At 38.7% G+C, this 15,425-nt stretch overlaps 1 protein-coding gene across 1 annotated transcript in view; it reads left to right on the forward strand.

Moving 5' to 3' along the window:
- Positions 1-15,425, forward strand: part of WHRN (whirlin) — a 345,573-nt gene that overhangs the window by 246,451 nt on the left and 83,697 nt on the right. The window contains 1 exon segment of the mRNA XM_053695486.1: positions 4,546-4,602. Within this exon segment, the coding sequence (XP_053551461.1) occupies positions 4,546-4,602 (57 nt within the window).

Raw genomic sequence — 15,425 nt, forward strand, 5'->3', positions numbered from 1 at the left:
TGCACCACAGTAATAATGTATAAAGCTATACATCAGTTGCACCACAGTAAGTAATGTAAAAGCTATACATCAGTTGCACCACAGTAATAATGTATAAAGCTATAACATCAGTTGCACCACAGTAATAATGTATAAAGCTATACATCAGTTGCACCACAGTAATAATGTATAAAGCTATACATCAGTTGCACCACAGTAATAATGTATAAAGCTATACATCAGTTGCACCACTGTAATAATGTATAAAGCTATACATCAGTTGCACCACAGTAATAATGTATAAAGCTATACATCAGTTGCACCACAGTAATAATGTATAAAGCTATACATCAGTTGCACCACAGTAATAATGTATAAAGCTATACATCAGTTGCACCACAGTAATAATGTATAAAGCTATACATCAGTTGCACCACAGTAATAATGTATAAAGCTATACATCAGTTGCACCACAGTAATAATGTATAAAGCTATACATCAGTTGCACCACTGTAATAATGTATAAAGCTATACATCAGTTGCACCACAGTAATAATGTATAAAGCTATACATCAGTTGCACCACAGTAATAATGTATAAAGCTATACATCAGTTGCACCACAGTAATAATGTATAAAGCTATACATCAGTTGCACCACAGTAATAATGTATAAAGCTATACATCAGTTGCACCACAGTAATAATGTATAAAGCTATACATCAGTTGCACCACAGTAATAATGTATAAAGCTATACATCAGTTTGCACCACAGTAATAATGTATAAAGCTATACATCAGTTGCACCACAGTAATAATGTATAAAGCTATACATCAGTTGCACCACAGTAATAATGTATAAAGCTATACATCAGTTTGCACCACAGTAATAATGTATAAAGCTATACATCAGTTGCACCACAGTAATATGTATAAAGCTTATACATCAGTTGCACCACAGTATATGTATAAAGCTATACATCAGTTGCACCACTGTAATAATGTATAAAGCTATACATCAGTTGCACCACAGTAATAATGTATAAAGCTATACATCAGTTGCACCACAGTAATAATGTATAAAGCTATACATCAGTTGCACCACAGTAATAATGTATAAAGCTATACATCAGTTGCACCACAGTATAATGTTAAAGCTATACATCAGTTGCACCACAGTAATAATGTATAAAAGCTATACATCAGTTGGCACCACTGTAATAATGTATAAAGCTATACATCAGTTGCACCACAGTAATAATGTATAAAGCTATACATCAGTTGCACCACAGTAATAATGTATAAAGCTATACATCAGTTGCACCACAGTAATAATGTATAAAGCTATACATCAGTTGCACCACAGTAATAATGTATAAAGCTATACATCAGTTGCACCACAGTAATAATGTATAAAGCTATACATCAGTTGCACCACAGTAATAATGTATAAAGCTATACATCAGTTGCACCACAGTAATAATGTATAAAGCTATACATCAGTTGCACCACAGTAATAATGTATAAAGCTATACATCAGTTGCACCACAGTAATAATGTATAAAGCTATACATCAGTTGCACCACAGTAATAATGTATAAAGCTATACATCAGTTGCACCACTGTAATAATGTATAAAGCTATACATCAGTTGCACCACAGTAATAATGTATAAAGCTATACATCAGTTGCACCACAGTAATAATGTATAAAGCTATACATCAGTTGCACCACTGTAATAATGTATAAAGCTATACATCAGTTGCACCACAGTAATAATGTATAAAGCTATACATCAGTTGCACCACAGTAATAATGTATAAAGCTATACATCAGTTGCACCACAGTAATAATGTATAAAGCTATACATCAGTTGCACCACAGTAATAATGTATAAAGCTATACATCAGTTGCACCACAGTAATAATGTATAAAGCTATACATCAGTTGCACCACTGTAATAATGTATAAAGCTATACATCAGTTGCACCACAGTAATAATGTATAAAGCTATACATCAGTTTGCACCACAGTAATAATGTATAAAGCTATACATCAGTTGCACCACAGTAATAATGTATAAAGCTATACATCAGTTGCACCACTGTAATAATGTATAAAGCTATACATCAGTTGCACCACAGTAATAATGTATAAAGCTATACATCAGTTGCACCACAGTAATAATGTATAAAGCTATACATCAGTTGCACCACAGTAATAATGTATAAAGCTATACATCAGTTGCACCACAGTAATAATGTATAAAGCTATACATCAGTTGCACCACAGTAATAATGTATAAAGCTATACATCAGTTGCACCACTGTAATAATGTATAAAGCTATACATCAGTTGCACCACAGTAATAATGTATAAAGCTATACATCAGTTGCACCACAGTAATAATGTATAAAGCTATACATCAGTTGCACCACTGTAATAATGTATAAAGCTATACATCAGTTGCACCACAGTAATAATGTATAAAGCTATACATCAGTTGCACCACAGTAATAATGTATAAAGCTATACATCAGTTGCACCACAGTAATAATGTATAAAGCTATACATCAGTTGCACCACAGTAATAATGTATAAAGCTATACATCAGTTGCACCACAGTAATAATGTATAAAGCTATACATCAGTTGCACCACAGTAATAATGTATAAAGCTATACATCAGTTGCACCACAGTAATAATGTATAAAGCTATACATCAGTTGCACCACAGTAATAATGTATACAGCTATACATCAGTTGCACCACAGTAATAATGTATAAAGCTATACATCAGTTGCACCACTGTAATAATGTATAAAGCTATACATCAGTTGCACCACTGTAATAATGTATAAAGCTATACATCAGTTGCACCACTGTAATAATGTATAAAGCCACCCAGTCACTTGCTTGGGAGAGTGATGTTTTGTCCGTTCTCTAGTGGGATAATAAATAAGCTCATGTTTAATTGGTAATGGTTTATATGTGTGAGTTCATAATGTGGCTGTAACTGTGCAAATGTTTTGCTAAATAAAACCTTTGATTGAGAGTCCAGCTGGATTTTACAAGGAATGAACCAGGCAGGACCAGTGGTGTTTCTTAGGGGGTCCTTAGCATCCCAATGTAGCTCTTCTACCCATTCCACCCCTTTTGCTTAATATGTAGTTTGCAGCAACCTTTCTGGAACGTCCCCTGGGTAAGAATAGGATGGTTATATAGAAAAGCACTAAAGGAATCCAATGGCTTCTGGGAATTTCTATTTACTCCAAGAGGCCATGAAGTAAACCAGTTCCTAAGTGGTTTATTTAGTTTATTGTAAGTATAAATTAAACAAGAAAGGGGGAAGAATTCTAATATGGATCCTGTAGTGGTAAATGATGCATCGACCCGTATCCACCCCTAAAGAATGTCCACTTACTTGAAGCAAACTCAATCGAAATGAGGTAAGTGCCACGTGAAATGCAGGTAGGTTGTTTTCACCGTATTCTCCTTCCTGTCATTTTGAGTAAGGTAGAATCCAAACCCAGTCTGCATTGAAGCATATGAGCAGGGAACATGGGCTTTTGGAGCTGAAGGTAAATTTACCTTGAGATTGAAGCAATCTATACCAGTGGGTGGACACCTTTACAAGTGGAGTTCCAGCACTGTGACGGAGGGATTCTACCATACTTAAAGAGACAGGATGGAGAATACGGTGAAAACATCCTATTGACATTTTACAAGGTACAACTCATTTGGATTGAGTTTGCTTTAAATAAGTGGACATCCTTTATTGCCTGGTTTCTCAACAGCTGGGCCGTGGCCCAGTACCGGGCCGTGATAGCCCTGCTGGTGGGCCCCGGCCTGTCATGCCCCCACTGCACACTCTTACCCCACTGCACACCAAGGGCAGACTGATACCAATCAAGGTCCCAGGAACACTCACACTGACCAAAATGTATTAAATTTTATGCAAATGAACATGGTAGCCTCCCTGCCCCCAACAGGCCCCTCAACCTCCAGAGCCAGGACCCCAACATTAAGGTCCAGAAAAAGGGTACCCAACCTCCAGGGCCAGACCCCAAACTCCATGGCCCTCACAGCGACAGACCCTCGCCAGGGCCCCTCTAAACCCACACTTTTTTTGCTTAGTTACTGATAGGGCAACTGAAAACTCCAGCTTAAGGAATGCACCAGGATCCGTGGAGATGCCATTTGTGGGCCCCCCTACTTGCTGGTCCCTCGGCCCAGGTCCTATTTGCCTAGCTGATCAGTCCGCCGCTGCTGCTCACTTTATATATCTATATATATATATATATATATATATATAAAACTACCGGGCCCTGGACATGTCTAGCTAAAATTTACCGGGCCTTGAGGTCACTTTGGTTGAGAACCACTGCTTTATTGAGTGAATACTGATTGATGCATTATTTATCACTACAGGATCCATATTATTTCCCTTTTCTTGTTTGGAGGTTTTTGTATGGTGAGGTGTATTAGTGAAGTGCACTCGATTTTGGGATTTCTCAGTTGGACTTGTTATAAATTTCCTATATATATATATATTTATTTTTTCCACAGAATGGAGCAGATCCTCAGAAAAGTGTTACTCAGACCACACTACCTGATATCGCCCTGGTAAGTGATATAAACATTGGACATTAATAAGTATGAGATTTTTAATAAGAGCTGTAATTATGTGTAGTTAAAACATATCAATGAGTTTCTATAAAGTAATGGGTGCCACCATGTTTTAGGTTATATTTCCTTTTATCTATCCTTCCTGCTGATTAGACTTTAGGATATATATATATAAAGCAGGCATTAAAAACAAGAATGTGTGGAACAAGGGATTATGAACATGGTTTCCACACAGCTTTGTTTGTACAAACTCTGTTTTATTGCCTTATGTATATCTGCCCCTAATTGTTCTTAGCAGATGAGAGAAATAAATAGAAAACTAGTTCAAACATGGCTGCACCTGTTACTTTATATAAAAAAAAAGTTTTGCTTATATCTTCAATATTTAAACAACTAAAATAATTATAAAAAAATACATCTACATATTATTCTAAGGCTAATCTTGTCTTTGAATACATCATTATGTTTAGAATGTTTTTACTGTTTAACTTCCCTTTAAGTGACAGTCGGTTATGCGAATGGCGTCAGACTTCTTGTATCATTAATATTTTGCTAAAGAATCACATTTAGAACTAATATCTCCTTATGGGATATAGGCAGTTGAACATAATCTTGCATCTGTTATTAACAGATAATGATTTCTGAACTTGTCGGTATATTTTTCTAGTGGTCACAATACCAGATGCAGCCATTATTACGCCTGAAGCTCGAAATTCCTGCCCCCAGAAACCCTTATCTGCGTTGTTACTTTAGTAATCCAAAAAACTATTTCGGCTAGATTACGAGTTTTGCGTTAGAGGCGCTAACGAGCAGTTTTGTCTCACCACTCACTTACCTGCAGCGCTGGTACTATGGGTTTTCAGAAACCCGTCATTAAAAGACAAGAAGTGAGCGTTGATCAAAATTTTTCTCATTACCGCACTCCAATACCAGCGCTGCTTAAGTCAGCGGTGAGCTGGTGTAACGTGCTCATGCACAATTTCCCTATAGGAATCAATGGGGAGACCCGGCTGAAAAATAGTCTAACACCTGCAAAAAAGCAGCGTAAAACTCCCTAACGCAGCCCCATTGATTCCTATGGGGAAATAAAAGTTATGTCTACACCTAACACCCTAACATGAACCCCGAGTCTAACCACCCCTAATCTTACACTTATTAACCCCTAATCTGCCGCCCCCGACATCGCCGACACCTACATTCTATTTATTAAACCCTAATCTGCCCTCCCCAATATCGCCGCAACCTACCTACATTTATTAACCCCTAATCTGCCGCCCCCAACATAATAAACATATTAACCCCTAAACCGCCGCACTCCCGCCTCGCAAACATTAGTTAAATATTATTAACCCCTAATCTGCCGTTCCTAACATCGCCGCCACCTACCTACATTTATTAACCCCTAATCTGCTGCCCCCACTATATTAAAGTTATTAACCCCTAAACCTAAGTCTAGCCCTAAACCTAACACCCACTAATTTAAATATAATTTAAATAACTCTAAATAAAATTACTATCATTAACTATATTGTTCCTATTTAAAACTAAATACTTACCTGTAAAATAAACCTTCGTAAAGTGTTTTTTCTATGGGACTTCCATAGCACCGGTATTACGAGTCTGTCACACCCTCTCCTGTCAAGAGTCCTAACGCATTTAAAAGTCAGTAGTTAAAAGTTTTATGGTACAACACCGTAACATAAAACTCATAACTAAAGTAGTAAAAAGTACACTAAAACCCATAAACTACCTATTAACCCCTAAACCGAGGCCCTCCCGCATCGCAAACACTATAATAAAAATTTTAACCCCTAAATCTGCTGCTCCGGACACCGCCGCCACCTACATTATATGTATTAACCCCTAATCTGCTGCCCCCAACATCGCCGACACCTACATTATATTTATTAACCCCTAATCTGCTGCCCCCAATGTCGCCGCAAACCTACCTACATTTATTAACCCCTAATCTGCCGCCCCCAACATCGCAGCCATTATATTAAAGTTATTAACCCCTAAACCTAAGTCTAACCCTAAACCTAACACCCCCTAACTTAAATATAATTAAAATAAATCTAAATAAATATTCCTATCATTAACTACATTATTCCTATTTAAAACTAAATACTTACCTGTAAAATAAACCCTAAGCTAGCTACAATATAACTAATAGTTGCATTGTATCTAGCTTAGGGTTATTTTACAGGCACGTTTGTATTTATTTTAACTAGGTAGAATAGTTATTAAATAGTTATTAACTATTTAATAACTACCTAGCTAAAAAAATACAAATTTACACTAAGTTACACTAACACCTAACACTACAATATAATTAAATAAATTAACTAAATTAAATACAATTACCTAAATTAAATTAGCTAAAGTACAAACCCCCCCAAAATAAAAAAAACCCTAGCCTAAACTAAACTACCAATAGCCCTTAAAAGGGCCTTTTGCGGGGCATTGCCCCAAAGTAATCAGCTCTTGAGGATTGAGCTCTCATTCTATTGGCTGATTGGATCAGCCAATAGGATTGAACTTCAATCCTATTGGTTGATTGCATCAGCCAATAGGGTTTTTTCTACCTTAATTCCGATTGGCTGATAGAATTCTATCAGCCAATCGGAATCTAAGGGACGCCATCTTGGATGACGTCACTTAAAGGTAACTTCATTCAGCTTTAGTCGTCGGAAGACGAGGATGCTCCGCATCGGATGTCTTGAAGATGGAACCGCTCCGCGTCGGATGGATGAAGATAGAAGATGCCGTCTGGATGAAGACTTCTGCCCGTCTGGAGGACCATTTGCCACCCCCAATGTCGCCGCAACCTACCTACATTTATTAAGCCCTAATCTGCCGCCCCCAACGTCGCAGCCACTATATTAAAGTTATTAACCCCTAAACCTAAGTCTAACCCTAAACCTAACACCCACTAACTTAAATATAATTTAAATAAATCTAAATAAATATTCCTATCATTAACTACATTATTCCTATTTAAAACTAAATAATTACCTGTAAAATAAACCCTAAGATAGCTACAATATAACTAATAGTTACATTGTAGCTATTTTAGGGTTTATTTTTATTTTACAGGCAAGTTTGTTTTTATTTTAACTAGGTAGAATAGTTATTAAATAGTTATTAACTAGTTAATAGCTACCTAGCTAAAATAAATACAAATTTACCTGTAAAATAAAACCTAACCTAAGTTACACTAACACCTAACACTACAATATAATTAAATAAATTAACTAAATTAAATACAAGTACAAAAAAAACAAACACTAAATTACAGAAAATAATAAACAAATTACAGATATTTAAACTAATTACACCTAATCGAATAGCCCTATTAAAATAAAAAAGCCCCCCAAAATAAAAAAAAAATCCTAGCCTAAACTACCAATAGCCCTTAAAAGGGCCTTTTGCAGGGCATTGCCCCAAAGTAATCAGCTCTTTTACCTGTAAAAATAAAATATAAACAACCCCCCAACAGTAAAACCCACCACCCACACAACCAACCCCCCAAATAAAATACTAGCTAAAAAAAACCTAAGCTCCCCATTGCCCTGAAAAGGGCATATGGATGGGCATTGCCCTTAAAAGGGCAGTTAGCTCTATTGCAGCCCAAAGTCCCTAACCTAAAAATAAAACCCACCCAATACACCCTTAAAAAAACCTAACACTAACCCCCTGAAGATCGACTTACCAGGAGACGTCTTCATACAAGCCTGGCCGAAGTCCTCAACGAAGCCGGGAGAAGTCTTCATCCAAGCCGGGGCGAAATGGTCCTCCAGACGGGCAGAAGTCTTCATCCAGACGGCATCTTCTATCTTCATCCATCCGACGCGGATCGGTTCCATCTTCAAGACATCCGACGTGGAGCATCCTCGTCTTCCGACGACTAAAGCTGAATGAAGTTACCTTTAAGTGACGTCATCCAAGATGGCGTCCCTTAGATTCTGATTGGCTGATAGAATTCTATCAGCCAATCGGAATTAAGGTAGAAAAAATCCTATTGGCTGATGCAATCAACCAATAGGATTGAAGTTCAGAGCTCAATCCTCAAGAGCTGATTACTTTGGGGCAATGCCCTGCAAAAGGCCCTTTTAAGGGCTATTGGTAGTTTAGTTTAGGCTAGGGTTTTTTTTATTTTGGGGGGGGGGGGTTTGTACTTTAGCTAATTTAATTTAGTTAATTGTATTTAATTTAGTTAATTTATTTAATTATATTGTAGTGTTAGGTGTTAGTGTAACTTAGTGTAAATTTGTATTTATTTTAGCTAGGTAGTTATTAAATAGTTAATAGAATGGAAGATAAACAAGGGGCACCAACATAGTGTGAATCGTTCAAACAACAAATATAAAAGTGATGTGCAAAAAACTACTCACAAGGAAAGTGGCACCTTAAATGAATAAGATGCGATAAAGCAGGCTGACATTCAAATTCCAGCAGTCAGTACGCTGGAGGTCTCACCCAGAGGACCTGTGGAATCCAGATAGGCGTCTAGAAAGTAGCACCCACGTTTTTTAGGGCCAATGGCCGGACCAGGTGAGCTGCAAGCTGATAGGTGTTCTCCTGCTGCACTCACGCCACCGAGACTTTTCTCCAAAACTGACAGTGTCAGTGTATGAAAGGTTCCGTGGTAAAAGTCCTGTTTCAAAAACAAGTGGATCGTGGAAAGAAGCAAAAATACCGGGTTGTGGTATTAAACAAACAGTATTTATTTTGCAACGCGTTTCTCAGTCTATTCCAGACCGTTTCATCAGGTCCCGGTATTTTTGCTTCTTTCCACGATCCACTTGTTTTTGAAACAGGACTTTTACCACGGAACCTTTCATACACTGACACTGTCAGTTTTGGAGAAAAGTATCGGTGGCGTGAGTGCAGCAGGAGAACACCTATCAGCTTGCAGCTCACCTGGTCCGGCCATTGGCCCTAAAAAACATGGGTGCTACTTTCTAGACGCCTATCTGGATTCCACAGGTCCTCTGGGTGAGACCTCCAGCGTACTGACTGCTGGAATTTGAATGTCAGCCTGCTTTATCGCACCTTATTCATTTAAGGTGCCACTTTCCTTGTGAGTAGTTTTTTGCACATCACTTTTATATTTGTTGTTTGAACGATTCACACTATGTTGGCGCCCCTTGTTTATCTTCCATTCTAGACACCCTGACCCATCGCACCGCGGGACACAAGAGGAGCACGCCAAACACCTGAACACATCACCGTTCACATATTAGGATTGGACACTTATTTTTTACATCACAGCAATTTTTGGGACATTGATAAGTACTTTTTTTTATATATATTTTACTCATCGCCACAAATATCATTGTTTATCTGTGATATCTGATTATTTCAATGTATCACTAATATTATACACAAATTGTCCTGAGCAGTTGTTTTACACACAATTTATTTTCGTCATTATTATTAATTTTTCACACATACCAAACACTGTGCTGTTTATAACAATAATTTTTTTATTTATGCATACGGGTACAAACCCAATCATAAAGTGTTAGGTCCTACTTTGATAACCTGTGTTCCAAGCGCATCCTCTAAAGTTTTTTCCTCCTCAGGAATTTTTTATATTAAATAGTTAATAACTATTTAATAACTATTCTACCTAGTTAAAATAAATACAAATGTGCCTGTAAAATAAAAATTAACCCTAAGCTAGATACAATGTAACTATTAGTTATATTGTAGCTAGCTTAGGGTTTATTTTACAGGTAAGTATTTAGTTTTAAATAGGAATAATGTAGTTAATGATTGTAATTTTATTTAGATTTATTTTAATTATATTTAAGTTAGGGGGTGTTAGGGTTAGGGTTAGACTTAGGTTTAGGGATTAATAACTTTAATATAATGGCTGCGATGTTGGGGGCGGCAGATTAGGGGTTAATAAATGTAGGTAGGTTGCGGCGACATTGGGGGCAGCAGATTAGGGGTTAATACATATAATGTAGGTTGCGGCGGTGTCCGGAGCGGCAGATTAGGGGTTAAAATTTTTATTCTAGTGTTTGCGATGCGGGAGGGCCTTGGTTTAGGGGTTAATAGGTAGTTTATGGGTGTTAGTGTTCTTTTTAACACTTTAGTTATGAGTTTTATGTTACAGCGTTGAACCATAAAACTCATAACTACTGACTTTTAAATGCGTTAGGACTCTTGAAAGGGTATGGTGTACTGCTCACTTTCTGGCCTCCCAGGACAGACTCGTAATACCAGCGCTATGGAAGTCCCATAGAAAAAAGACTTTACGAAGTTTACGTAAGTCGTTTTGCGGTAAGGCCAAAGAAGTGTGCGGTGCCCCTAAACCTGCAAGACTCGTAATACCAGCAGGCGTAAAAAAGCAGCGTTAGGACCTCTTAACGCTGCTTTTTTACCCTAACGCACAACTCGTAATCTAGCCGCTAATTTCTATTATGCAATTTGCTTTGTTCTCTTGGTATCCTTTGTTTCAAAGCATATCTAGATAGGCTCAGGAGCTGCACATGTATGCCTAATGTTATTGGCTCACCCATGTGCATAGCTGTTTCTTCAACAATAGATACTAAGGGATAGAAGCAATATATATAATAGAAGTAACCTGGAACGTTATTTAAAATCGTATTCTCTATCTAAATTATGAAACAAATGTTTGTCCCTTTAACATCAAACAAAATGATAATGTTGTGGGTTCAGCTATTACATCATAGGACGAAGGACCTGTATATTAATTGATCCCTTATAATAGCCTGTAGTGATAACTGATAAGTGATGTGTGTGTCTCTTTAATGCATTTCAACAGGGGCATTATGGGTATTGTGGACATGTGTGTTTGGTTATAATTTTGCTATTTTTTATTAGTGTAAAAGTGCTCATTGGCCATTTTTAACCTTAACTGATCAAGCAGGAAATGTCTGTATCTGTTTGGTGATCCAATATATCAAGGGTTACTTCAGTGTGTTTAGCCCGTGTGCAAACCAATCTTACTAGACTTGGTAATAAGTATAGGGTATTTTCCACCAAAACACTAATGAAACACGTACTGCTGATTAGTATAGGATATATATATATATATAAGATGGCTAATTGTGATTGCGTCAACATCACAAATAGCTAATTGGTAGCAGTTAACATGCCAATAATGGTCAAACGGTAAACTGTGTAATTATGTGCTACGTATAATATTTTCATTCATGACCGCTTACCAATGGGCACGCAATCCTCTGTCTGAAGAGCTGGAAAAAGTCTGTGGTCAAAGGTCTTTGTAACACAAACCTTAGTAATATGGATAGGACATTAAATACTAATCTAAACAGATAACAGTGCTGTGCAAGGTCTGATTGAAATAAAGAAGTATTATAGGTATTGTAGTTCTAAGCTGCAGGGTGCTGTGCAAGGTCTGATTGAAATAAGGAAATATAGGTATTGTAGTGCTGAGCTGCAGGGTGCTGTGTAAGGTCTGAGTGAAATAAAGAAGTATAGGTATTGTAGTGCTGAGCTGCAGGGTGCTGTGTAAGGTCTGAGTGAAATAAAGAAGTATAGGTATTGTAGTGCTGAGCTGCAGGGTGCTGTGTAAGGTCTGAGTGAAATAAAGAAGTATAGGTATTTTAGTGCTGAGCTACAGGGTGCTGTGTAAGGTCTGAGTGAAATAAAGAAGTATATGTATTGTAGTGCTGAGCTGCAGGGTGCTGTGTAAGGTCTGAGTGAAATAAAGATGTATAGGTATTGTAGTGCTGAGCTGCAGGTCGCTGTGCAAGGTATTGTAGTGCTTAGCTGCAGGGGGCTGTGCAAGGTCTGAGTGAACTAAAGATGTATAGGTATTGTAGTGCTGAGCTGCAGGGTGCTGTGCAAGGTCTGATTGAAATAAAGAAGTATAGGTATTGTAGTGCTGAGCTGCAGGGTGCTGTGCAAGGTCTGAGTGAAATAATGAAGTATAGGTATTGTAGTGCTGAGCTGCAGGGGGATGTGCAAGGTCTGAATGAAATAAAGAAGTATAGGCATTGTAGTGCTGAGCTGCAGGGGGCTGTGCAAGGTCTGAGTGAAATAAAGAGGTATAGTTATTGTAGTGCTGAGCTGCAGGGGGCTGTGCAAGGTCTGATTGAAATAAAGAAGTATAGGTATTGTAGTGCTGAGCTGCAGGGGGCTGTGCAAGTTCTGAGTGAAATAAAGAAGTATAGGTATTGTAGTGATGAGCTGCAGGGGGCTGTGCAAGGTCTGAGTGAAATAAAGAAGTATAGGTATTGTAGTGCTGTGCTGCAGGGTCCTGTGTAAGGTCTGAGTGAAATAAAGAAGTATAGGTATTGTAGTGTTGAGCTGCAGGGTGCTGTGCAAGGTCTGAGTGAAATAAAGATGTATAGGTATTGTAGTGCTGAGCTGCAGGTGGCTGTGCAAGGTATTGTAGTGATTAGCTGCAGGGGGCTGTACAAGGTCTGAGTGAAATAAAGAAGTATATGTATTGTGCTGAGCTGCAGGGTGCTGTGCAAGGTCTGAGTGAAATAAAGAAGTATAGGTATTGTAGTGCTGAGCTGCAGGGTGCTGTGCAATTTCTCAGGGAAATAAAGAAGTATAGATATTGTAGTGCTGAGCTGAAGGGTGCTGTGCAATTTCTCAGTGAAATAAAGAAGTATAGATATTGTAGTACTGAGCTGCAGGGTGCTGTGCAAGGTCTGACTGAAATAAAAAAGTATAGGTATTGTAGTGCTGAGCTGCAGGGTGCTGTGCAAGGTCTGAGTGAAATAAAGAAGTATAGGTATTGTAGTGCTGAGCTGCAGGGTGCTGTGCAATTTCTCAGTGAAATAAAGAAGTATAGCTGATGTAGTGCTGAGCTGCAGGGTGCTGTGCAAGGTCTGAGTGAAATAAAGAAGTATAGGTATTGTAGTGCTGAGCTGCAGGGGGCTGTGCAAGGTCTGAGTGAAATAAAGATGTATAGGTATTGTAGTGCTGAGCTGCAGGTCGCTGTGCAAGGTATTGTAGTGCTTAGCTGCAGGGGGCTGTGCAAGGTCTGAGTGAACTAAAGATGTATAGGTATTGTAATGCTGAGCTGCAGGGTGCTGTGCAAGGTCTGATTGAAATAAAGAAGTATAGGTATTGTAGTGCTGAGCTGCAGGGTGCTGTGCAAGGTCTGAGTGAAATAATGAAGTATAGGTATTGTAGTGCTGAGCTGCAGGGGGATGTGCAAGGTCTGAATGAAATAAAGAAGTATAGGTATTGTAGTGCTGAGCTGCAGGGGGCTGTGCAAGGTCTGAGTGAAATAAAGAGGTATAGTTATTGTAGTGCTGAGCTGCAGGGGGCTGTGCAAGGTCTGATTGAAATAAAGAAGTATAGGTATTGTAGTGCTGAGCTGCAGGGGGCTGTGCAAGGTCTGAGTGAAATAAAGAAGTATAGGTATTGTAGTGATGAGCTGCAGGGGGCTGTGCAAGGTCTGAGTGAAATAAAGAAGTATAGGTATTGTAGTGCTGTGCTGCAGGGTCCTGTGTAAGGTCTGAGTGAAATAAAGATGTATAGGTATTGTAGTGCTGAGCTGCAGGTGGCTGTGCAAGGTATTGTAGTGATTAGCTGCAGGGGGCTGTACAAGGTCTGAGTGAAATAAATAAATATATGTATTGTGCTGAGCTGCAGGGTGCTGTGCAAGGTCTGAGTGAAATAAAGAAGTATAGGTATTGTAGTGCTGAGCTGCAGGGTGCTGTGCAATTTCTCAGGGAAATAAAGAAGTATAGATATTGTAGTGCTGAGCTGCAGGGTGCTGTGCAAGGTCTGACTGAAATAAAAAAGTATAGGTATTGTAGTGCTGAGCTGCAGGGTGCTGTGCAAGGTCTGAGTGAAATAAAGAAGTATAGGTATTGTAGTGCTGAGCTGCAGGGTGCTGTGCAATTTCTCAGTGAAATAAAGAAGTATAGCTGATGTAGTGCTGAGCTGCAGGGTGCTGTGCAAGGTCTGAGTGAAATAAAGAAGTATAGGTATTGTAGTGCTGAGCTGCAGGGGGCTGTGCAAGGTCTGAGTGAAATAAAGAAGTATAGGTATTGTAGTGCTGAGCTGCAGGGGGCTGTGCAAGGTCTGAGTGAAATAAAGAACTACAGGTATTGTAGTGCTGAGCTGCAGGGTGCTGTGCAAGGTCTGAGTGAACTAAAAATGTATAGGTATTGTAGTGCTGAGCTGCAGGGTGCTGTGCAAGGTCTGATTGAAATAAAGAAGTATAGGTATTGTAGTGCTAAGCTGCGGGGGGCTGTGCAAGGTCTGAGTGAAATAAAGAACTACAGGTATTGTAGTGCTGAGCTGCAGGGGGCTGTGCAAGGTCTTAGTGAAATAAAGATCTACAGGTATTGTAGTGCTGAGCTGCAGGGTGCTGTACAAGGTCTGAGTGAAATAAAGAAGTATATGTATTGTGCTGAGCTGCAGGGTGCTGTGCAAGGTCTGAGTGAAATAAATAAGTATTATAGGTAATGTAGTACTGAGCTGCAGGGTGCTGTGCAATTTCTCTGTGAAATAAAGAAGTATAGGCATTGTAGTGTTGAGCTGCAGGGTGCTGTGCAAGGTCTGAGTGAAATAAAGAAGTATAGGTATTGTAGTGCTGAGATGCAGGGTGCTGTGCAAGGTCTGAGTGAAATAAAGAACTATAGGTATTGTAGTGCTGAGCTGCAGGGTGCTGTGCAAGGTCTAATTTTAATAAAGAAGGATAGGTATTGTAGTGCTGAGCTGCAGGGTGCTGTGCAAAGTCTGAGTGAAATAAAGAAGTATAGGTATTGTAGTGCTAAGCTGCAGGGTGCTGTGCAAAGTCTGAGTAAAATAAAGAAGTATAGGTATTGTAGTGCTAAGCTGCAGGGTGC

Source organism: Bombina bombina, chromosome 12, assembly GCF_027579735.1.
Source record: "Bombina bombina isolate aBomBom1 chromosome 12, aBomBom1.pri, whole genome shotgun sequence".
Lineage (NCBI taxonomy): Eukaryota > Metazoa > Chordata > Amphibia > Anura > Bombinatoridae > Bombina > Bombina bombina.